Source organism: Onychostruthus taczanowskii, unplaced genomic scaffold, assembly GCF_017590055.1.
Source record: "Onychostruthus taczanowskii isolate IOZ18803 unplaced genomic scaffold, ASM1759005v1 scaffold2, whole genome shotgun sequence".
Lineage (NCBI taxonomy): Eukaryota > Metazoa > Chordata > Aves > Passeriformes > Passeridae > Onychostruthus > Onychostruthus taczanowskii.
The window spans coordinates 26,399,056-26,422,902 of record NW_024499239.1 but is presented as its reverse complement, the minus strand read 5'-3'; the positions used below and the strand labels follow the sequence as shown (position 1 = coordinate 26,422,902).

At 38.0% G+C, this 23,847-nt stretch overlaps 1 protein-coding gene across 1 annotated transcript in view; it reads left to right on the top strand.

Annotated features, from left to right (window-relative positions):
* Positions 1–23,847, top strand: part of CTNNA2 (catenin alpha 2) — a 363,424-nt gene that overhangs the window by 313,475 nt on the left and 26,102 nt on the right. The window contains exons 11-15 of the mRNA XM_041402631.1: positions 3,613–3,764; positions 12,258–12,371; positions 15,577–15,758; positions 18,032–18,137; positions 20,654–20,788. Coding sequence (XP_041258565.1) covers positions 3,613–3,764; positions 12,258–12,371; positions 15,577–15,758; positions 18,032–18,137; positions 20,654–20,788 — 689 coding nt within the window. The remainder of the gene's footprint in view (positions 1–3,612; positions 3,765–12,257; positions 12,372–15,576; positions 15,759–18,031; positions 18,138–20,653; positions 20,789–23,847) is intronic.

Here is a 23,847-nt window from a genome sequence, read left to right as displayed (position 1 = left end):
AAAATTGAACTAATTTCAACTTTTCTGATTCCAGATTTTTCTCCAGCAGCCGTTCAACCTAGATTTTGTTGGCATTGGTCTTGCTTTCTGTGCCATTGGAAACTCATCCACAGAAAGGCTTTCAAATCTTTATTTTGTTGGAATGACAAAGTCAATGAATTAGAAGTGTTGCTATTAACTTGGGACCTGATTCTGTCAACATTTATGCAGGTGCCTAATTAATTCATGTAGTTAGGCTGAGAGATTTTAATGGACCACATTTTTCAGTCTAAGCATATGTGTGACTGTTTTCAAGGCCACAGCTCAAACGAAGAAACCAATGTTTAATTTTCCCCCAGAAGTATTGATTTGCTTCTGAATCTAAAATTTATAGCCAATTTCTCTGTGCATAATAAATGAATCATTCTCTGTCTGATATATTTGCAAGTTTTAACTCCAGATTCAAATGCATGCCTTTGCCTGAATTTTACTTGTGGTTCTTTCACCTTTGGCACAGGAATATCCTTCTTTGTGTGGTAAATAATGGAGAAGAAAGACTGGAGGTTTTTTTTTTCATGGAGCTCAATAAAATTAACTGGAGGATAATACATTTCTCGACTCAATTTTCTATTTTCAAAAACTTTACTGCATTAAATGACAACATATGCTTAGAGAAGCAGTAAGTAATAGCCCCCTATTAAAGGTGTTTTTCTTCTTGCTTGTCTAATCAAAAGTGAGCACTGATGTAAAAATACGATTGGCAAGCAAGCAATCATAAAGCAGTTTCATATCTATTCCCATTTTGAAAGAGCAGATAGTGTTTATGTGTCATATTTTACATTAGGGACTAAATTATAGTCAGGTCTGCAAAATCAGAACTGGTCAGAGAAGCTTCCACACCCAGTGGAGGTAATAAATGTGGTCAGGAATGAATACCTCGTGTTCAGGAATATGAATAAAGTGTAACTTTCCACCTTACAACCATTTAATTTAAATTTCCCTTGTTTTCTTCTAAGAATGTCACATGTGGCCATGACAAATCCAGCTGTGTCATATCTGCTTTCCCCCCATCACTGCCCTGTCAGGGGAAATATTGTAAAAGCTTGGTGCAGCTTATTGCCACAAATCTGCTGCCTGTCCAGCATCTGCTGATTATTTACAGATAATTAAATGTTAATTGCTCCATGTCAAGTTTGATTTTATTTCTGGGTACTGAAACTATATTGAATATAGTATAAATCTTCCTTTCTTTCTTCTCTACCTTTACAAGAACCTTGGACATCCCGAGGTGCCCCCCGCAAAATGAACCACAACAATTCACCTTTATCTAAAATAGACAAGTGCTTCCTTTTTTTTTTTTGTTTTTTTTCAAATCCCTGGAATTTTCACCGTTAGTGTTTTTCTTGAGTTCCCCAAAAATGGTTCAGAAATTGTTTTAATTTTTTTTTAAACTATAGTGTAAATTTTACTATACTCTGTTAACATGAACACATATGTAAAAGATAAATTTACTTATGTAGATGTTCTTCAAACTGCCCATTCCTAATTCAGGCCTGTTGCACCTACTATTAATGATATCAAATACCTGACCACCTCTGCTAGTTAAGAAATTTTAGACAGAAATTTAAGGTTAAATTTAATTTAACCCTAAATATTAGGGTTCTTTACCTCCTTTTTTTTTATTTATTGTTGTCATTATCGCATCTCTAGTATTAGAGATTGTTTTATCCCAACAACCCAAAATAATTTATCTTTTATTCTTTAGGTTTACTTGTTTAGATTGTATTTTTAATGATTGCTTTTTGATATTCAGTCTTGAGACTTCCTTATGCAATCATATTAGTCTCCTACAACACTTTCAAGTGTTCTATTAATTAAGGCAATTTGATATATGCATTTATTAAATATTCTTTCCAAAACTTTCATCTCTCTTAAACTCCTTTTCTAATTAAAATGTTTCCCCTCTGCCTGGCAATGTTTTGTTAATGTTTGCTTTTTAAAAATCTATTGTTGCTGTCACTTTTTCCTGTTTCTTCAGTGTATCCCAGGAACTTACTGAACGTTATCTGCATGGAAAATACAAATCTGTTCTTTCATCTGTCTATATGAACATATATATATATATATATAGTGATGTATAAACTAGATTTGAGTCACTATATCCCTTTAAAGGTTTCGTCATTTGCATCCAATGTGTAATATTTAAATGCCAGAAACAGAAAGTTTGAGTTCATGGTTGCTGCCACTTCTTCAAAATGTAAACTATTCTTAAATCATGGGGTTTTGTCGTTTTACTTTAAGGCAGATACTGTAAAATAAATGTAAGAACATTTAGTCAGGAAGAAAATGCTATTTCCTATCACAGTAGAACTTCCTGGGAAAGAATGTCACTGCTCTTGATGAGAAAAAACACTGGAAATTCCCTTTTGTATTCATCAGTTGGGTTCAGTTTACCAATAAGTGTATTAAAAATAGAGTTTAAGGAAAAGATGGGCAAAAAAGGGTAATATTTTAACAACAAAAAATAGGCAATAACTGTTGTGGGAATAATCATTTCCTGTTCTTCTAATTATATTGCCAAAATAGTAAAGTCTGTGATACATGATCTGAATACCTAAATGCTAGAATAAAAGTGATGTGAATATGATGAAAAGATGGCTATCTATAAATCTTAAACTTGACCCTAGTTCCTCAAATTCTTAAAAATTAATCCAACTGCATCTGTTTATCCAGGTTTCTAATAAAACATTGATTATGTTTGTCCTCCAATATTAATGTTAAAATTTTGAAGAGGAATAAACAAGTACAGGAATGTAGGTGCAGTATAATCAGTGTGACCTGATGTTCATGTTTGTAGGATTTTGGTTTCAGTTGTTAAAGGACTGATTTGGGGAAGAGTTATTTTCCTGCAAACACGATGTGCAGAAGGTGATTATACCTTCAAAGGAATCCTCCACAAAATTTAAAGAAAAGTCTCTTGCTGCTTCAAGCAATGCTCTGAAACCATTTACAAAAGTAAACAATGGCTTTAATTTTCATATTGAATAAGTTCATACCACAGTTTATAATATTTTTAGCCAATATCTATGGCTGTCTTGTGTTATAAACATGGTGATAGTGAAGAAACAGAAGATTCATTTAGGTGTCTTCACAAAAGTATATCCTTGATTTTGCATTTTGTCCCTTATAAAATTATTATTTAGTATGAGCAAGATTGTAAATTATGTAAATTAGCAGGCATAATGGCTACAGTTGGCTTTGATCACTTGATACAAATATTTGCTGTGCTCATTACAGGTTGTAAAGCTCTTAAACTAACTTTACTAACTGCTCAGGTATCTTGCAGCCTTTTAGAAGTTAGTAAATCAGTTTTGGAAGGAAGTTTTCTATTCTTTGTTGCACAGCTGGAGGAGAGAATATAAGGATGGTTATTTCCCTGCTATTAGATAAAGTGCCAGAGCTGTCCACGGGCAGGGTGGGTACAAACCCATCCATGAGCCTCCCTGTGCCTGGGAATTTCCAGGGCAGTGTGTGCCGTGCCTCCTGGAAACCATCCATGCCCCAGAGCAGCAGAAAAGTGTTCAGGAGAGAACACAAATCTAATCCTGCTGCCTCTCCTTGTGTTTAACCCAGTGATGCCACGTTTTGCTGAGCAAGTGGAGGTGGCCATTGAAGCCCTGAGTGCCAACGTGCCCCAGCCCTTCGAGGAGAACGAGTTCATCGACGCCTCCCGCCTGGTCTACGACGGAGTCCGGGACATCAGGAAAGCTGTCCTGATGATCAGGGTATGTAAAGCACCTGGGGATGGAAAAGTTGGGGTTTACAGGGAGGTGTCATGGATAAGAGGAATGCAAAAGCTCCTTGGAATCAGCCTCGTGTTGTAATAAGGCACAAAAGATTGACATTGAAACAAAAGAATTAGTAAATAAAGAGATGAGCTTATTTAGTGGATGAATCACAATTTGTGTGTTAATCAGCTAGAAGTTTTGATCACAGCTGCCAATAGATTCAAACTTCATTACTGTTTCCATGGTAATAGCATTAATTTGCCAAGCTCTTCAAAGTTTGTGTAGATTTTTTGTTTATTTGAGTTTTTTTCCCAATGTATGTGTGCTGCCTGGGATGTGAGGTAGGTCTGGTAAAAATCTAAATGAATAAATTATCTTGCTGCTCCAGTGAGCTGCTGCAGGGATGGTCTTGAATGTTTACCGAGGTAAAAAACGTGTCATTTCAGTGTTGACTAACCAGTTGATTCAATTTGCTTAGACAACTTTTAATAAAATAAACAAACAAATAAAAGACACCACAGAACATCATTATTGTGATAGTAGGTGTGTGTTGCTTTTCACTTTAGTCAGCAGACAAAGATTTAAAAAAGAAAAACAGCAAACCAAACCTGGTTTGGACATCTCTTCAGCAACTGAAAGTGTTATTTGAAACCCAGATTACCTTGAATCTGCCCTAATGAAAGCCAGGTACAAGTAAAGCGATGGAGAAAATCACAGAGAAAATATTGAGGCAAATAACAGGGCTGAAACATCAACTGATCCCTTTGAGCAAACAGGTAGTGTGCACTTGTGGTTGTGAGTGTATTATGGCACTGATGTAAGACTCAGGCAGTTGGAACACTCCAAAATAGCTCCATTTTAGTCATCTGTCACTATGTATTAACATTTACAGAAAAAGCTTTTGACAGGCTTAATTTCATAACTGCCAAACATAAATTCCATTCTCATGCCCAGTGCTCATCCCAGGTGGCCTGAATTATAGTCATGGCTTGTGGTGGGGGCAAACCCATCCTGTTCTCTGGGAGTGCAGTGTTAGAGGATTGGCAGCTCTCCTGGAAGGAGAGGGAAATCTTTACTTTAATTACTTCCCTGTGAGAGTGGTAGGGGCCTGGGACAATTTGCCCAGAGAAGCTGTTGCTGGCCCTGGATCCCTGGAAGTGTCCAAGGCCAGGCTGGATGGGGCTTGGAGCACCCTGGGCTGGTGGAAGTTGTTCCTGCCCATGGCAGAGGGTGGGACTGGGTGAGCTTTAAGGTCCCTTCCAACCCAAACCATTCCAGCATTCTATGATTCTGGGAAATGAAAGATCTGCATAGTGAAGGATCTCAGTTCTCCCTGTGATTTTCCAGTTCCTTAGTCGGTAACAACAGTTTCCAAAAAAAGTTTCACTTTTCTTATGACAAGAACAGCTGCTTAGCACACTTTAATCTTTTCTAGTCATTTCAAAATGTGATTGTGGCACAGACTCAGTCATCAGATGGGATCTCCTACAAACCCAGGTTTTCCAATCCCCTACACAGAGTTCCATCTTCTAGCAACCCTCTATACAACAGAGTTATCCCCAAGAGTTTGCCATGAGATGTCTATCCTGGTGAGATGTTTTTAAATTTAAATTTTGAATTTTGAAGACCTGATCACTCCCTTTGTCATTGCCTGACTGTTCTGTGTACCTGGAGAGCTGATTGGCATTCAGGCTTCTCAGTCTCCTTAGGAAAATCCCAAGTTACTTTTGCCATTATATCACTACCACTTTCCACCCATTGTTTGATATGAGGTAATGAATTATCTTTGCCCAGATTAGGAAGATTTATTTTTGCCTTCAGACAATTAACTTATTTATGGAGCTCAATGTAATACTCCTTACCCAGGCAAAGAACTAAAGCACATAAATGGGCTCATTATCCATGTGAGTTAACTGGAAAAATCCACATATAAAAGCTTACAAAGACCAGAGTTTGCTGAATCAGAACCTTATTTGCTGTGGAAAACAAAATTAGTTTCACTTTGAGATACTCTTTAACATTTCCATCTGAACATCTCACACTGAAATGGGATGTATAATTAAAGGGTGAGACTATAAAAGCCTTTGAAATATTTTAATCTTATAATCTGTCAAATATTATGCATCCTTTAATTCAGGTGGTAAAACCTTTTCAGAATTGCAAAAAATGAAAAAATCCAACCTTGCAAACTTTTTAGAACATCTGACACAATTATTTTCAGGCAGTGATTGTGTGCAAGCTGTGAAAGATTGAATTTATCTGAGATGAGTCCCCTCATTCCAGAGAGTAAATAAAGCCACTTTTAAAATTAATTTTGGTTGGTATTATTACTTTTAGTAAGCTGAAAGAAAGGGTGGATAGTCTCTGGTCTTCTTTTTCCCTCAAAAGGAGAGAATTCATTGCCCCTCTGGAGGAGAAAGGAGACTCATTTTTTTCATTGAGGACAATTATTATTATCTATACAGAAAAAAAAAAAAAAACAAAACTCTCTTCCACAAGTTAAGAAGTAGTAAAAATGAATTTAAGAGTATAATTATAAAACCTAGAAATAAAATAGAAAATAATTACTTCATTCCAACACCTTTCCTATTATGGTGTAAAGATGAAATTGCACTTTGTGTTTTCACAGCTGCTTATGAAATTCCCTCAGTTATTGGCCAGAAACCCTCTCTACAGTCTGGAGGACTCACAATGGCATCTTTTCTCATTCTTATGCATCTCCAGGGCCACTTAACTGCTATTTACTGTTTTTAAACATGGCCTTTGCCATTAGCAACCTCTTCTTTAGAGGCATCTAGCTCAACCTGAGTGTTACATTTGTTGGGATCAGGAGTGCACTGTAGGAGCCAATGTCCATGCCATGTTACAGAGTAAACTTTAAACATCTGTAAACTTGAGTCTTTCGCGGGGATGCCTGGAGATGCTCTCTGGGTGCACCTTAGGACACGAGGGAATGGCTGGAGCTGTGTCAGGAGAGGTTTAGGCTGGATATTAGGAAAAGGTTCTTCACCCAGAGGGTGGTTGGGCACTGCAACAGGGTCTCCAGGGAAGTGGTCACAGCACCAGGTGTTAAGATCTGGTTATTAAGATTGTTAGAGAGATGCCTCTGCCTATGTTAAGGTGCAAACAAGACCATATGCTGAAGCTGATCATATGGACTTTATTTAACTCTAGTGTGAGGTAGAGAGAGAGAGAAGGAAAAAGAGGGGCAGGATGGGAGAGAAAAAGAATGACAGATTAAGCAGAAAATATCACCACTCTGTGGATCCTGACAGCATCTCATTGATCCTCTTTTTCTGGTCTTCTCAGTGGTGAGGGTCCCACAAAACACAGATTAATGTGTAATGTATGTTTGGCCCTCGTGCCTCCCCTGGGGGGACAAGTTTGAAGCTCTCTGTTACAGCAGACTGGATCTGTGGCATCACTTTGTATCACGTGCAGTTCTCTGCTGCAGGGCCTCAGCAATGAGTCTGGGAGTGTTTTGGGGCTCTTTGATGGTTTTCTGATGGTTTTTGACCCCTCCCCTGCTGCCCCTCATGTGAATGTCCTGTAGATGTGGCTGCCCCGGGGTGGGTGGGTTTTACAACTGAGTCAGTTTGAGTAAGGCAGGGTGGTGTGGTATTCACATTCTCTGAACACAGAGAGACATAATTCTCTCTCCCAGGATTTTTCCTGGGGAAGACAGTGAGAAGTTCAGAGAAAAGAAAACAATTCTTTTCTTTACTTGCTGCTCCTGTTGTTTGGCACATGTGGAATGTATTATGGAGATTGCTTACCAAGAGTGATTTGTTAATTGGACTCTGGTGATGGTTGTTTGGATTGATTGGTCAGTTAGGTCAAAGCTGTGTTGTGACTGTCTGGTAAGGGTCACAGGTTTTTCTTTAGTATAGTATCTCTTTACTATAGTTTTAATATAGTATTAGTGTTAATATAGTATTAGTATTAATATGGTATAGTATAGCTTAATAAAACATTTGTTCAGCCTTCTGAATCATGGAGTCAGAGCACATTGTTACCTACATTGGGGTTGCCCAATAAGGTGGGTCTTCACTCCCTGTGTCACACACCCAAAATCTCTCTTCCCCCCCATCACACCACACTGATTCTGCTCCCCCAGCTTTGTTTAGCTCTCCCTACACCTCTCTTTAGACCTGGACAATAGTACCACCTTTACCTTTGCTCAAATTCCCATCAGGTGGCTTAACTCAAGGCCCAGTTCCCCTTAGGAGGCACATTTGAATGGGGCTTTGGTGCTCACAGCTTCTTTATACAATTTTGCCATAATGGCAAAGGCCTTTTTTAGCAGTGTTTAAGCCATTAATCGTTTCAGTCTCTCACACCAAGCCTGACAGAATTCAGGAAGCATTTGGATAATGCTTTCAGGAACAAGTTGTGACTCTTGGGGATGTCCTGTGCAGGACCAGGAGCTGGATTTTGATGGTCCTTGTGAGCTCCTTCCAATTCAGGACATTTCATTCTATTGTTAACTCCATTTCTATTCTATTCTATCATTAAGGGATTTTTCTTCTCCTTGGGAGAAGACCTCAGCAAAAATGACTTTGGGGTCCTCAGCCCCAACTGTTTGGGTGTATTAAAGCTCTTCTCCTCTGCCTGACTTGTGAGGTTTAGCCACCATCACCTCTGGGGCAGCCACTGGGGTGGGGGTGAAATCCAAAGTGCTGCAACATTTCAGGTCCTCTGTAAAACCAGATTTGATGCAGAATCCCATCATCTTTTGAAACATCCTGTCTCCAAAGGGTGTCATGGGGTCCAGTGTTTCCATTGAGTGCCTGCTGCTCCTCAGATTGAATTTGAAGTGTTAGATTTTACTGTAAATCACCAAACAACTGAAGACCTGTAGTGAGAGAGTGTCTCTGATTGAGGCTCTCAGGTGCTGCTTGCAGCTGAGTCACTCAGGCTGCAGTGGTACCAAAACAAATGTACAGAATAGCATGGAGTTGGATTTAAAAGCAAGTTGTAAAGTCTGGGGTTTTTTCTCCTCGTCTTCTACAATTACAGGCCTTTCATTGTAAAAAATAGGGGAGTATCTTTTCATCTCTTCAGTCTCTGCTCTCATTACAAGGTCAGCTTGACTTGGTGTTCACAGTGCTGAAATTCTTGTAATTGCATCTTACAATTTTTAAGTGCATAGCAAAGTGGGGTTTCTATCTTCATCAAGTACATTTGAGTTGGTGAAATATGAAACAAATAGCATTTATAAATCTGCATATATATGCCATTTTATTGCTTATACTTGTATAATTCACATTTTCATAATGCAGTCACAAAACATTAAAAAAATGACATAGATGGAAGACATTTTGTTCACAGCAAGCTCTTCCAATCAAACAGCCAGAGAGATATTAAATATATATATATATATTCCAATGCCTGGAAGTTGAAATTCACCACATTCATATTAGAAATAAAACATGCATCTTTAAAGAGAAAGCATATATTTATTTTGTGATTTATCTGAGATTGTGAAAATTCTTCTTCACTGGAAGACTTCCTCCAAGTTAGATGAATGTTGTGTATGGTAGAGATACTGTATTTGAAAAAAAAAATCTTGGGAACTCATGGCTTGTGCTATAAAACAGATTAAAAATTATGGAAATGGTCCATTTTTCTGCTGAAATCAATCAGTGCATGAAATTCATTAGTTTTGAATATTACTTGAGCTTCCTCTGCCACTGGTGGCTGTCAGCTCTGTTTGGAAGATGTCTCCAACCTCAGATCTGTAATTCCTATGTTTGTGTAACCATAAATCCAGGTGTCTGCAAGACAGAATCAGTCTTTCCATCTTCCAGCTCAGAGAAATGAAGTCTCTGACTCTGTTGTCTTGGAAACAAGGTTTTAAATATCAAGATCCTGTTAGTTGTGCTCAGAAATTAGAGTCATTCTGGTGTATTTAGAAGGCCTTGCTAAGAGTAGTCCTTTAAGTCAAATTCAATATAATTTTTTTTTTGTACCTTTATGTCTAAACAGAAGGGAGACTCTGTTTTATATGGGCTGCATCTCCAGGGGATCAGCTGAGACAAACGTGAAAATGTTTGAAATGGCAGCAAACAGATAAAAGTTAATCCCACTTCTTAACCCTAATGCAAAATGCAGCTGTTTGGGGAAGAAAATAAGAGTGTAAAATTCACCACACTTGAAAACATGAAAAGAGTGAATCTGAAAGATCACTTTGAATTAGATCTCACTTGTACAGAGGGGAAATAGGAAGATGTCTTGTGCTTGTAGTATATTGCTAACAGTTGCATTACTTGCCCTTTTGGTTTGTACTACATTTTCTCCAAGTTCAACATTTATACCCATTAAATTTCAGTCTTTTAAAGGCCACAGATTTCAAGATCATGAATGCCAGACAGTAACAGTAATGCATTTTTTCCTGGATATTTCTTCAAGAATAAGTCCTTGCATAGAATTTTAAGAATATTTTTTTGGTTTTGAAAGGCAGCCTCATGTCCTTACTGGTTACCATGTCAAGATGTAATATTTTGAATATTACATCTTTGCTTCAACTATGAAAACCTTGGAAAGGACTGCACATTATGTTTTATACTCTTATTTATAAAAGTGGAGACAGAAGAAACAAGGAGGAGTATATTTGGGGTGTGAAAGGGTACTGGCTTTACAATGACCACTGAAACTGGCTCGTTGAGTGGACTTGGAGGATGGGGAAGAGCCAGCTGGTTTATTGAAGCTCTCCACCCTGTTCTTGTTCTAAACAGCAACGTCTAGGCAGTTGAAAAGCTGAGCCTTGTGATAGAAAACGCTCTTTGCTCAGGGAATTGTGGGATTCTCCTTGTAGCTTCCTTGTTTATGACACATTTTAAGGTCCCATCCTGCCCTTGGGCAGCTGAGCAGAGGAAACAAAGAGATTAGAGGTGATTGGAAAACAAGACCATTGGATGGGTACCAACCCTTCTGTTTTACCTGTGACAGTAGAGAGAAGGTAAATTCATTTTTCATCTGAACTTCCTCTCCTGCCTGGCCTGTTACACACACTCTCTTCACACATGCCTCTCTTCAGAGGTGCAGACCGAGTTTCATTACCACACTGTCACACTTGGTTATTTCTTCCTCCAGCTCAGCACCAAAGCACACATTTAATTCATACTCTCCAAGTCACACGAAGATGGCTGTGTTTTACTCTCCCCATCCTGTGCACTTCACTGTGCAGCTACAAACAGGGATGTGCACTTGGTGTTGGAAGCCAGGCTGGAACAGAAATATCACCAGAAGACTCTGCGTTACGTTAGAGGGTTTGGAGCCGTTCCTGGTGACTGAGCATCCCCCAGACAGAGCTGTAATGACAACTGGCAGTGATTAGCACCTCTGCTAGGAAACTTGACGTTGCCTCCAAGCACCAAATGCCAGCCTGGATGATTTCTTCTGTAGTTCTTTGGTCTTCCAGGCTGTCACTGGGGGTGATGGGTGTCCAGGAAGGTGAGGATTTCTCTGCAGTTACTGTGGTTTTCTTTTCCTGTTACCTTTGTCATGCTTGGTACCCACAGAACTTACTCAGGCTGTTGTACCAGATGCTATTCAACCATTAAATGGAATATAATTGTCTTTCTAAAGATTCCACTTTTTTGCATCATCTATATTAAATATCATACTAAATACTGATTTTAAGGCTGTCTCTCTGTATACAAATAAGGACATTTTTTTCTCAGAACTTTTTGCTGGAAGGTGAAAAATCCCAAATGAACAGATCCATCAATTATTTTTTTTCTCCCTCCTTCCAATATTTTAAACAATCTGAAGCCTGAAAATATGTAACTTAATATGTAAGATTAATCAATCTTCCAAGAAACCCTTCCATCATGTGTAGCGTCAGCAGTGGAGACATCATGGTCTCAGCTGGGGGATGATTTAAATTCCAAAGCTCTGTATGAAAAGGACCATGTGAACTAACAAGATTACACAGATTATGAATTTCATGTTTGTTTCAAAGCCAGTTGACATAATTTACAATTTCTTTCAATGGGAAATCTTTTATTTGCTTTGATAAATTTTTCTTCCAGGATGTTAGTTGCTTTTTCCCAGGTATTTATTTTCTCTTTTGAAGATTACATATATTTTCCAGTAACATAATAGTGTTAGTGTCCATTTATATATGAAATAACATTATTTTGAAATACTGCATTCCAGTTGTTAGTGTTTCCAAAGGATATTTGTTCCTGGAACTGCATTCATCATATTAACAGAGTTAAGAGAAATTGCAGCAAGAAAAGTTGTGGCAAGGTAATGACAAATGCCATTTGTAAAGAAAACTAGGGTTGAAACAATTTAATTTTTAAGACAATTCAATTTCAGCTCCTGACTGCTGGGGCAGACAAATTCATTTCAGAGGAGAACGGAGCAGCATTTCCTGGGCTGGAAGTCAATGAAATAAGAGCTCACTGTGCAGAGGACTTGGTCTGTGTCCTTTTTAAGCTCGTCATCTCCTCTCTGTGGCTTTTGTGTGTCTCTCTCCAGACCCCTGAGGAGCTCGAGGACGACTCGGACTTCGAGCAGGAGGATTACGACGTGCGCAGCCGAACGAGTGTCCAGACTGAGGATGACCAGCTCATTGCTGGCCAGAGTGCAAGGGTGAGTACAAACCCCACACGCCTCCAGTGAGTGTCCAGCAGTGACCAATAAATCTCTGCCTCAGGAAGCAAAGGCAGTGATTTCCAGTCCTCAGGGTTGTTCAAGAAAGGATGGGACCAGGCTGACAGAGCTGTTGAAGGTTTTTTTTCATGTCAAACCTATTTGAGTAGCATTTATTGAATGGTCTTGAGGCTTTTCTGGTGCCTACTATCAGCTGCTTGCTCCAGCTAGTGCTGTAAGAGGAGGCTTTGCAGGTTTGGAATGTGCTGAAACTGTGGGAGTAGTCAGCAAATGTAAAAAAAAAAAAATCCCATCAGCACACCATGTGCTGTATCCAGAGAAATCTTACATTAGTCATGTTTCCCAGTGTGCAAACCTGTCAAGAAGATCTGTTTAAGCTACTGAGTAGTCCCTGTAATTTAATTGTAATTGAAGACATTTGCTACTGAGTCAATGTAATTTTACCAGGGTAATTACATCATGATAAACTCCAGTCACTGTGATTTGCGACCTCAGCTTGTGCATGGGGATTGCAAATTAAGCTGATGAGTGCTTCGGGGGTCACAGGTGCTGGGGAAGTGAAGTCTGTTAACACTCAGGAATATTCCTGTTAACACTCGGGATTATGCCACCCTCTGATGAATGTTTACCTTTTACTGAATAGTCTTCTCAGCTCAGATTATTAAAAAAAAATCAGGTTATGATTTTATGCACCATAAAAATATATTTGACTGGAAAGAAAGTTTTTGGGGTTTTTTTGGTTTTTTTTTTTTCTTTTTGTTTAAAGAAAAGCATTTTAACATTTTCCAGGAGAGAACCAGCAGGAAGCTGGGAATTATCTGAATGATTTTCATGGCTGTTTCACATGAGTCTGATTTGTTCAGTTGTGCTAGAAGAGAAGGTATGGACTAAATAAGAAGCATCCTCCCCACACACTCAAACACCAGCAAAAGTTGGTAACTGGAATGGGGATTTCTTACCTTGGAGTCTGGAATATTTGTAGGGCTGAGAACCTAAAGACCAGCAGGCAAAGATGCTGTGAAAGTTCAGAGCACCAGGACAGAGTTTTCAGCTGCTGTAGGTTGGGGCTTGACACAAAGATTTTACACCCTGAAAAGAAACAGTGGAGTAACAAAAGCTGAAAGAAGCTTACTCAGAGGTGTGGGAGAAATGCAAGGCATGGATCCAGTGAAACAGGGAGAGATTTCTCTTTATCTTAAAATTATTTCCCTGAATATTGAATATAGATGGTAAATAAACCATACCATGTATCAGAAAAACTGGAGTTTTATTATGACATCTCTGAGGCAAACAATACCTGGAGTCCTTACTGTGAGACTGGTGACAGAACTGTTCTGGATGTAGTTGGCTATCTTTTGTGATTTTTATATTTTAAAGGGCTTAAACTCCTGTTTGAGATATTCAAAATATTGACTACTAAAGCAAATCTCAGGTATAACAGAAATGAGATACAGTACAGATGATTTTTGTCAGATTTCACAGCCTTTCTCATCTTTTTGGTTACATTTAGGACTGGGTAGCATGTCATCCTTTCTTGATCTGAGACCCAAGTAAAGACTGCAGTAATTTTTCTTACTAAGAATCGAGCTCACCTGGGGATTTAGGAGTCTTAAATTCTACTACATTTATTGTGGTTATTATTACTGCTGTGCTTAAATCCTTCTGCTTTGATCAGCTACACACTGTATAAACATAATATATCATAAAGACAGTTCCTGAATTACATAGATTGCAATGTGGCACAGGAAGCAACAAATCATAAAAACCTAAAAGGGAAACAATGCTAAGCAGAAGCTGGTAGTCCTCAGTCTGGAGTGCTGGGCAGAATAGAATCTTATCTGAATCTTTTCTGTGGAAAAAATGCAAAATACTTTTATTTGTGCAATGTAATTGATTTGTTTAATATGCTTACTCCATCAGGCTGGTAGTGTTTTAGTAGAAAGACTTCTGTTGGTCTTCAGTAGAAATAAAAGTGGAATTTACAGGCTGCGTTTGCTGTAGGTTATGGCTGCTTTGAAAGCACATCAGCAGCTGGAACAGAATTATTAAAGCACTCTTTACCAGCTTAAAGAGTGTTCAGGTGAAGCAGCCTCTTGAAGAAACCACAGGCAAGACATAGAGATAAACTTCCCAAATTTCACTACTCCTATCACATTCTCTTAACTTCAGTTAATTCCTCAGTTCTGTTGTTTTATGTGCATTTTATATATTTATTTATTAGCTTGACTTACACTGCATTTTTTCTGTGCAAAGACTATTATGCTAACATTTGAAACTGCTGAGTTACATTGATAAGGCCTAATTAAAACTCGTCTTGAATTTTAATTTGATTAACTTGCAAATTTCTCATTTTCTGATCTACTGTTTATGACCCTTTTTAATTTCAGTTTGGGAAAAGGTCAATTACAAATTTTTAAAAGCCAAGAGCATTTTAAGAATATGTAGAAAAAGACTTCAGCTGATTGAAAGTGACATAAACAAGAAAAAAATGTAATGACACTTAAATATGTGTCACACCCCATTAAATGCATAATGTGATCTTCAGAACCCCTAGAGCCAAATAATAGCTTAACTTGGAAATCATTTTTCAAAGTGTCCATTTGATCTTCAAAAGTAATTATTATAATTTTTTAGGGTGTTTTTGGAGGGGAGCAGAACTTTGTGCTTTTTCATGCTGAGGCAGATCAGTACCAACCTGTTCAGTGCCTTTTTGCATCTCTTCCAAGAGAAAATTGGAACACTAAATATCATTAAAATATACATTTGTTACAATTCACTTCAAATGTATTGTCTTTTGTGTCATAGCTTATTTTAGTGTTGGGTTAATCTGAAATCCTGTGTTTCTGACAGAGGATGAGACTAGGGGAGACACAGCAATTCAGTCTGCCTTTTCCATAAATGTCACTTGTTTTATTCTTCCTCATAATTGAGATTTAATCCTCCTTTGTCAACTGGTGAATAATCACGATATCATAAATATGAATTTCATCATCTTGAAAATTCAAGAAGAGGCATAAACACGCTGTGAATGTGCTTTTACCTGTCATGACAGAAATCAAATGCCTACAGGATTTTGCTTGGCATCTTCAACTCCCATAAAAATTAACTCAAGCTGTTGGGACCACTGGAAAGATCCAGTTTGTAGCTTCCTTTCTTTCATGCCCAACTCCTGTTCTTTCTCCAGGCTATCATGGCCCAGCTGCCCCAGGAGGAGAAGGCAAAGATTGCTGAGCAGGTGGAGATATTCCACCAAGAAAAGAGCAAGCTGGATGCAGAGGTGGCCAAGTGGGATGACAGTGGCAATGACATCATTGTGCTGGCCAAGCAGATGTGCATGATTATGATGGAAATGACAGATTTCACCAGGTAAGGACAAAATAACCCCAGTGAGGAGCTCAGATGGGCCACATCTTCCCTTTTCTGCTTGATTTGTACTCTTTTGAGATGATTTGCTGTGGTTTTGGGGATGCAAAGCCAAGGAGCACTGCCCTGGGTATTTGTCCAAGTGGGATTAATCACATGAAGTTTTTGTGCTATTTGCAAATCTCTTTTATTTGCAGATCATTTTGTAAAGTTAGTCTGTGACCTTACAGACACTCCAGTGACATTTTGTTTAGTACCCATCTAAATGCATGTGCCTCTCTGAACTTTCAACATTTCAGCACAATTTGTGTCAATCAAAAATAATGGCAAAACTATTTATACCATTTGAACACTGAACTTCCTTCCAAAAAAAAAATCCCAAATGAAATTAAACAGGTTTGATCTAATGCTTCATGGGAGTCTGTCAGTAATGATTTTTTTTTTTGCTTTAATTTCTTTTCTTTATTGATGTCTTATTCTTCTCTAATTGCAGAGGCCATTCATTAATGATACAATGTAAATAGAATTATTGTCTTTTACTATGGTCATATTGTTAATCACACCAGGGAGAAAGGTTTACAAGGTTCTTTGAATTCCAGATCACTGTAGCAAATTAAATTTTGTTCAGCGTTTATTTTTTAAGTGGGTTCAAAAGTTTAAATGGTATTTATCAAAATGTGATTACGCAAAACAGGATGAAAATCTTCCTGGTTTTTTTTCAGCATTAAAATCAGACATCCATTTGTTCATCTCTTTGTGTTGCCCCATCCCTGAAAGTGTTCAAGGCCAGTTGGTTGGGGCTTGCAGCAACCTTGGATAATGGCAAGGGGTGGAAATGGATGGAGAAGATATTTTATAGAATTCTGTGTTACTTTTGTATTTGTATTGTCTTGGTGTCTCTGATCCTTCTGTCAACAAAAAATAGAGTGAAATCTGCCAAAATAGTGTCACTGTATCATGGAAGGAAGAAATGATGTTCTAAAGCAACAGCCCAGAATATGCACAGTTTCTGCAACCTCCTGGACAACCTTTGATATATTGAGCATGAAATTGGAAGTTTTCTAATTGTATTTTCTAGCATAAAAGAACAAAACTAATTTGAGAATGAGATAAAGACTACTGACACGTTTGAAGTAAATAAAAAAAAAATCAAAGTGCACCTCTATCTGCATCAGATTCAATAACAAGTTGTTTAATATATTCCATTAAAACAGAAACAAGCCTTTCACACCTTTTTGGTTGGATGTAACCTCAGCAGTGTTAGAATAGAATAATTTTTCAAATGCATGGAGTTTGTGACAGTCAGAGCTGCTCATGTAATTAATGTAGAAGCACATGAGGTCACCAAGAAGTATTCTTGCTGCAGTTGAAGTTCACCAGAAATGGGATACTTGTATTTCATCTGTTTAAAGTGGTAATGAAAGTCTGGAAAGAAGATGAAAATGGAAATATGTTTCAGCATGTTATTCTTGCCATTATAGATTTTTAAAAAATCCAAAAATAATGCAGTGCTGTGCTTAGAAAAAACGCCTTCTCTTTAATTTTAAAAAAGTTTGATCATATTGTCATTTTCTACATTAAAGAAATGGAAAATAAACTCACTTCCAGTTGAGACTTTCTCAGAAGCAGCAGCACTTTTATTGGTACAAGCAGGATTAAAGTTTTGAGTCTGATGAAAACTCACAGAAGTCTGTGGAGACCTCCTGAATTAATACATTTTGGTAGCTTTAATGACTAAAATCAGAATTTTGTGCATCATCATAAAAATATGGTGAAAGATCAGGCCTAAAGCTAATTATACATGGTTTAAATGTAACATTCAAGTGTGTAACATAATGATTATGCTTCACCTCTCTTTATTTTCCAACAAAAAATCTCCAAAAAAAAAATTCTAAAACGTGACATTCTTGCCTTAGATGTGATGGGCTGAACATTTAGCACTGGCTTGGGAATCACATCATTTTGAAATAGTTGTGTATTCCAGGAACAGCATTGGCTTAATGAGCACTTAAAAATGCATATACTATTAAGTACAGCTCATGTGCTTGAAGGCACCATTGGACTAAATTGCCAGTGAGGCATTTTGTAATGGAGAGGAAATACAGCAGAAAGATTTCTTAATCAAGCTGTACTACAAAGTACTTAAAAGGCAAAATTGTAATAAATTAAGAAGACATTTGTGTTACTATTTTAAAAATGAGCACTAAACAGGGTCACTAAAACTGTTGCTTTTCATGATTTATTGAGATTGTGGATAACTGTCTTGTGTTTCACAGAGGGAAAGGGCCCCTGAAGAACACATCTGATGTCATTAATGCAGCCAAGAAGATTGCAGAGGCAGGATCCAGGATGGACAAACTGGCACGGGCAGTAGCTGATCAGGTAGCCCCAAAATGAGCTGAAACACAATGTAACCTCTATGGATGAGGTGCCTTTTGCAGGAAAAGTCTGTCTTACCAGAAAATTACCTGTTGAGAGTCTGGATCCTGATCTTCCCATTTGTTCTTCTAGAGCCATCAGCATTTTGCAGAGCAGGAAAGTCATAAATTAGTCTCTCCAGAGCTCAGAAATGCCTGACTGGTTCCCCATCCTCACTTCTGGGCCTGAAAGAATTAGACAGAGACTCCTTCAGGCTGGAAAGACCTGTGAGATCATCACATCCAAAATGTATTTGCTATTAAAAAAGCAGTAGGGATTTGGATGCTCCATTCCCCTTGCCAAATGCCTAGGAATGCTTAAATTCTTTTCAGCTTATTCTTCCAGCAATTTTCCCTCGATTTGGCTCTTTATTCCTTCCAGGTTCTCTGACTCCCTATTTTCTGTTTTTGTGCATGTTGTGGGGTCTGTGTCCCCACTTCCTTTACCAAATTTGTCACAGCTGGACAGATGACCTTGCTGTATATATATTTTCAGATTTATCTATTCATTTGGAGAGCAAGAGGAAGCGTTGTATTAAAAGGCAAGAGCCAAATTGCAAATCCAGGTCCTCCATAGCTAATTTTAGATTAATTAAATTTCACTGGTTTTCCCTTTGTAAATTTCCTATAGTTTCTTTCATTTCATTGACATCAAGAGAAAATTTGCTGGAAGTGGGAACTGGTAGCTTCCTTGCCTCTAGTCTTTCTCTTCAAAATAAGAATGTTGTTTTCTTGTTCAAGTAGGAGTGTGACAGTGTGTAAAACATCCTGCCATGGAATATGGGCCAGAATGGCAAAACCCCCAAAGCTTCTATTTTCCTGCAGCCTCAGAAATGTTTGATTTAGGTCTTCTTCAGCAGCAGCAAGCATTTTTCCTGTAGTTAACCCATTCCAGTCCTTCAAATGTAGCATCTGTTCAATTTAAAACAAGAAAGAAGAAATCCATCTGTCAGCTGATCAAATTCCTGGTCTGCAGTATTTGCAGAGGTGGAATATTTTAAAGAAAGAAACAGAAGGAGATTTGTTATGCTTAGAGTGCCTTGACTTGAGTCATATTTTAAATTTCAGAGGACTGTAACCCCAATAATAAATAGTAAAATTATTTTGAGAATTAAATATTTGTCTTAATGCTTGCACTTTAATGATATTTCACAGAACTCTGGAGACCCTCATGCAATATAAATTTTTTGTGGAGAGTTGTATTTTTAGTTATTATTCCTATGAGAGAACCCTTACATTTTTTTTCACTCCAAGGTATTTATATTTAAAGCCTTAACAACTCTTCAGAAGTATTGCTTTAAATTCATTCCTTTCAGTTCAGAGACTTCAAGAACTGAGTAAATATTTTTATATTAAATTGGTATCAGTAGGGAGAAGAGGTCTTTTAGGGATTAATGCCTGAAAGGTGTGGCAACTGTCTGAGCAAGAGAGGCTCTATAGAAGGCACAGTGAAGCTCCAGCTTTGTTTATTATTAGTTTTAAAGGGCAAGAAAAAATCCAAGTGACTCCATTTGGGGTTTTAGACAGCAATATATCCAACTACTTCACCATGAGCACGTTCTTTGCCAGCATTATCTGCTGGGGCCAGAGCAGTGATCTCAAGGTTGGAGCTGTGATGTTGTTGACTCATGTGCATTTAATTCTATCAGTTTTTTTCTGAAATGCTCTGATAATATTTTTTTTAATTGAGCATAAACTCTGTAAGGTGATAAAAAGGCATATTTGGAACCTTTGTTCCCCAAGCTATGCAGGAACGTTGTCAGTCAGACTTTGCTGGGTAGCCCCAAAGAGAATTTATTGGAGACATGCTGTTAGCAGTGGGCCCTTTCAGCTCTGTTTCATCAGTGTGAATTACTGAGGTCTGCTCTCCCGAGGCAAGACTTGGAATATTAACTACAAGGCTGTTGTTTGTTATGCTGTTGATATTGTGAGGGATGATGCAGTTTCTATTAAGAGTCCCAGAGACTATGAATAAATTGTACTGGGGCCCTTTCTAGTTCTATTGATTATGAAACCCTCACAGCATCCAGCACATTTGACCTAATCTAATCCTCTGAATGTCTGCACAAATGCCAGGGGAGCTGCCAGGCAGACAGGAGTTGGCATTGGAGTGGGGGTAACCACTCAGAACTGGGCTTATCTGGACATTAACTGGTCCATACTGGATGTTAACTTGGATGTCCAGCAGGCAACCTGGAGTTTCAAGTTAAACCTGACATTTTGGCTGTTCAGTACAATTCCATAAATTAATGCAGAGCAGAATTTAAAATTATTATTTTCATAATGCTGATAAAGTGGTTTCTCATTTTTCAGAAAGGTAGAGTGCATCTTTAGGTTGCAATTCATAAATCTTGAGTTAAAGGAAAGGCCAAATTTGAGTTTTCAGATTTAATTTAGTACACACACACTGCCACTGTCTGATTATCTGCTCCCAATCTCATGAACTCAGCTCCATCTAATCAGTATTTGTGTTGTCTGCAGTGCCCAGACTCAGCCTGCAAGCAGGACCTGCTGGCCTACCTGCAGCGCATTGCCCTGTACTGCCACCAGCTCAATATCTGCAGCAAAGTGAAGGCAGAAGTTCAGAACCTGGGAGGAGAACTCATTGTATCAGGGGTAAGCTGGGATTTGTGTTTAGCCATTTGTTTCCCGTGTACCACTTGAAAGGGAGAATGTTTGATTGCAATAATGTACAAAACAAAAATCCACTGATTCATAAGCAAGTGGTTTTTTTGGTTTTGTTTTTGTTTTAATTCTATCACCATTATTCCAGGCCTTACAATAACTTATGTAGAGCAATTTGATTTTCCAAGTACCCTTTGTTTATACTAACCTTGTAGAATCTTCATTCTTCCAAAAGAAAAGTAGTTTCATAGCCTAGAAAGTCATTGCCAATCTGTGAATATTATAATTATTTGGAGCTTTTGTATACTTGCTCATTATAAATTTTCTTTCCTTTGTTACTACTGGTAATTTCCTTCCTCTGTGCAGAAGCCAACTCTCTATGAAGTGCATATTGTTAAGATGGTGATGACTAATGGGATTCATTCACTCAGGTTCCAATGCACACTAGGTTTAGCAAAAGACCCTGGAAGGCCAGCAAAATACTTTAAATTCTGATGCATATGCTGTTTTCAAGTACTATTTCAAACACAGTGATTATATACTCTAATACCACCCAGCTATTTCAGTCATGTTCAATGAACACTACAAACTTCTTACACACAACCTTTTGTAGAAGTAAAGACAGGCAGCATTAATATTGTAAGCAGTGAGTATGTTACATTTTTTAAATATATTTTTTTTCCTTCTCCTGTGTTGGCCTTTGAGCCTCTGGGAGTGTGCTAGAACCGCAAAGAACTAATGACTGCTCTTTGTGATTTTTTTTCTTCGACACTAGTTTAGCCCCATGACACTTTTGTTATCCTCTAACTCAAGTACAGACCATATGTATGTAAATTTGTAACATATTCCACTCTCCTGAGTGGTTTCAAAACAATAGTGATTTATGAGGCCCAAGATGCTGAAAACAAATTGTTTCCAAACATGGTTTTGAAAAAGCACCCTTTCATTGTTTAAGCCCAATCAAGTACGAAGATGATTAGGACAAAAAACTTGTGCCCTTCATTCCATCCATGAGATTCCCCAGTGGCATCACTGGCCTTCCTCAAACATATCAGAAGTCACAGAAAGTGTTCTCAGTCACATAACATTTCTATTTTTTTTTTTTTTCACAAAGCACTATAGAAGGTCTTAAACATTTGCCAGGCTTTCTTGGATCAGACATTCTGAAGTCATATACAAAATCCTAAAAGGAGCTGCTTAAAGGTTCCTGTATCTGTCCTGCAATTGGTCTTCACTTCTTGATGTATGTACGTATGTAATTTTAATACCTTGATCTTCCCACAGCAATGAAAAGATCCTCTTCCATTTTCCTGACACCAGCGGCGTGATCTGTCCTTGTATCACTGACAGCTATGCTGCATCGTAACTGCTATGATCTTTTCTTACCTCCTGCCATCTGGGTCCAGCCTTTCATACCCATTGAGTTGTCATGTTCATCTCTCTAAAACTCCCCGAATCAGTGCTTCTCCTGGCTTGGCTTTTGTGGTTGTGTGTGTTTCTTTTTTCGAGTCTCTTTATTCAGTGTTTGTGGATGCTGAATAAGCCATTGTGAGCCTTGCGCATCTCCTCGTTCCTGGAACATCCCCATCCGTTGTGGAATTATAAGTGGCCAAACTGCTTGAGTTCATCATTCCAGTCTGGCATTGTTGGCATCCGCTGCTTCCCAGGCTCCATCACCATTGTGTTTCTGTTTGGTGGGGTTTTCACAGTCAGTCTCAAAGGCAAAATGAGCTTCAACCATGGAAATTATTTGGGTCTGTTCCAAAGACTCGGTAAAACTGACCTACCGAAAATTTGAAGATTGCCCAGCTTGCTTCTTCTGCTGGTGCTCTGAGCAGGAGGAGGTATAGTGAGTTGAACTGCTGAGCATCCCTTTGTGAGAGCATTATCTTGTGATCTGCCATGCCCCAGTCAGTGCAGAGCTTTCCTGACAGTGTTTTCTGAGCTGTTGATCTTCAGGGTGCTGGGTACTGTATGCTCCTTTGCTATCCAGAGGTCTGGTATCCAAGTGCACATCCACATCTGCTTGTCTACTTGCTGCTTCTGCTTCCATCTTCTTCTTCATTCTCTCTTGGATAGCCAATTACAAATAAACAGTATTTTATTTACACTAAAATGAAATACCATTATTTGGCAACTTGCATACAGTACAATATTAGAAGTACTATAGAAATCCAGAACTCAAGCTTCCCAACCTATGAGTACAGAAGTTTAAGTTTCTGTTATTGTGCTATATTGAAGTGTTTTGATGTAAATATCAAGCACCATGACAATTATTACAATACTGTAATTTACTACTGTGTTTACAAAGAACCACGAGACAATTCAGAGTGATCCAAAAGATGACTTGCAATTCAGAACTATTATGGGGAGTAGGATCTCTGCTTAATTTTTTTCATTATTAAGAATATTAATCAATATTTATAAATGAAATGAATGTATGCATATGTATGTTTGAATTTTTGTGTGGGTGTATGCATATTTATTTATAAAGGAAAGAGACATAAAACCAATTAAAAGCTAAAAGACAGATGAAAGCCACCCCACAGTTCTTACAGTTTTGTTAGAGAAAAATATGTTGCAACAACTTCAAAAATACTGTGTACATAACATTTAATGTGCCTTATGTCTTTTGATGAAACTTCTATTTCTTTCTTTTCCCCAAGATTCAGTAGTTCAGTATGGTTTACCTCTGAAAATAAGCATAAAGCAGATCTTGTTTGCTTTTTCCTCTGTAGATTGGTATGATTCTAGCATAGCATATGAAGGGTCCTTTTTGGCATCAGTGACTTTGCTGCAAATAGGAAAACAGATCAAAAAGTAAGAAAATGTCACAGTCCTGAGTTGTGAATTATTTCAGTAAAGAACCCAGTGTTGTTTTCCCTTTTCTTCCTCTCATTCCTTTTTTCCCTCTGCTCCTTTTTCTCCTTTGATCTTTCCCATCAGACTCCCTCCATGCAGATAGCAGAATTATTTTTACCAGTTAAGTAAGACCTGGCAATTGGGAGTTTGCACACATCAGCTAATTCCACATTAATATTAAGCATGCA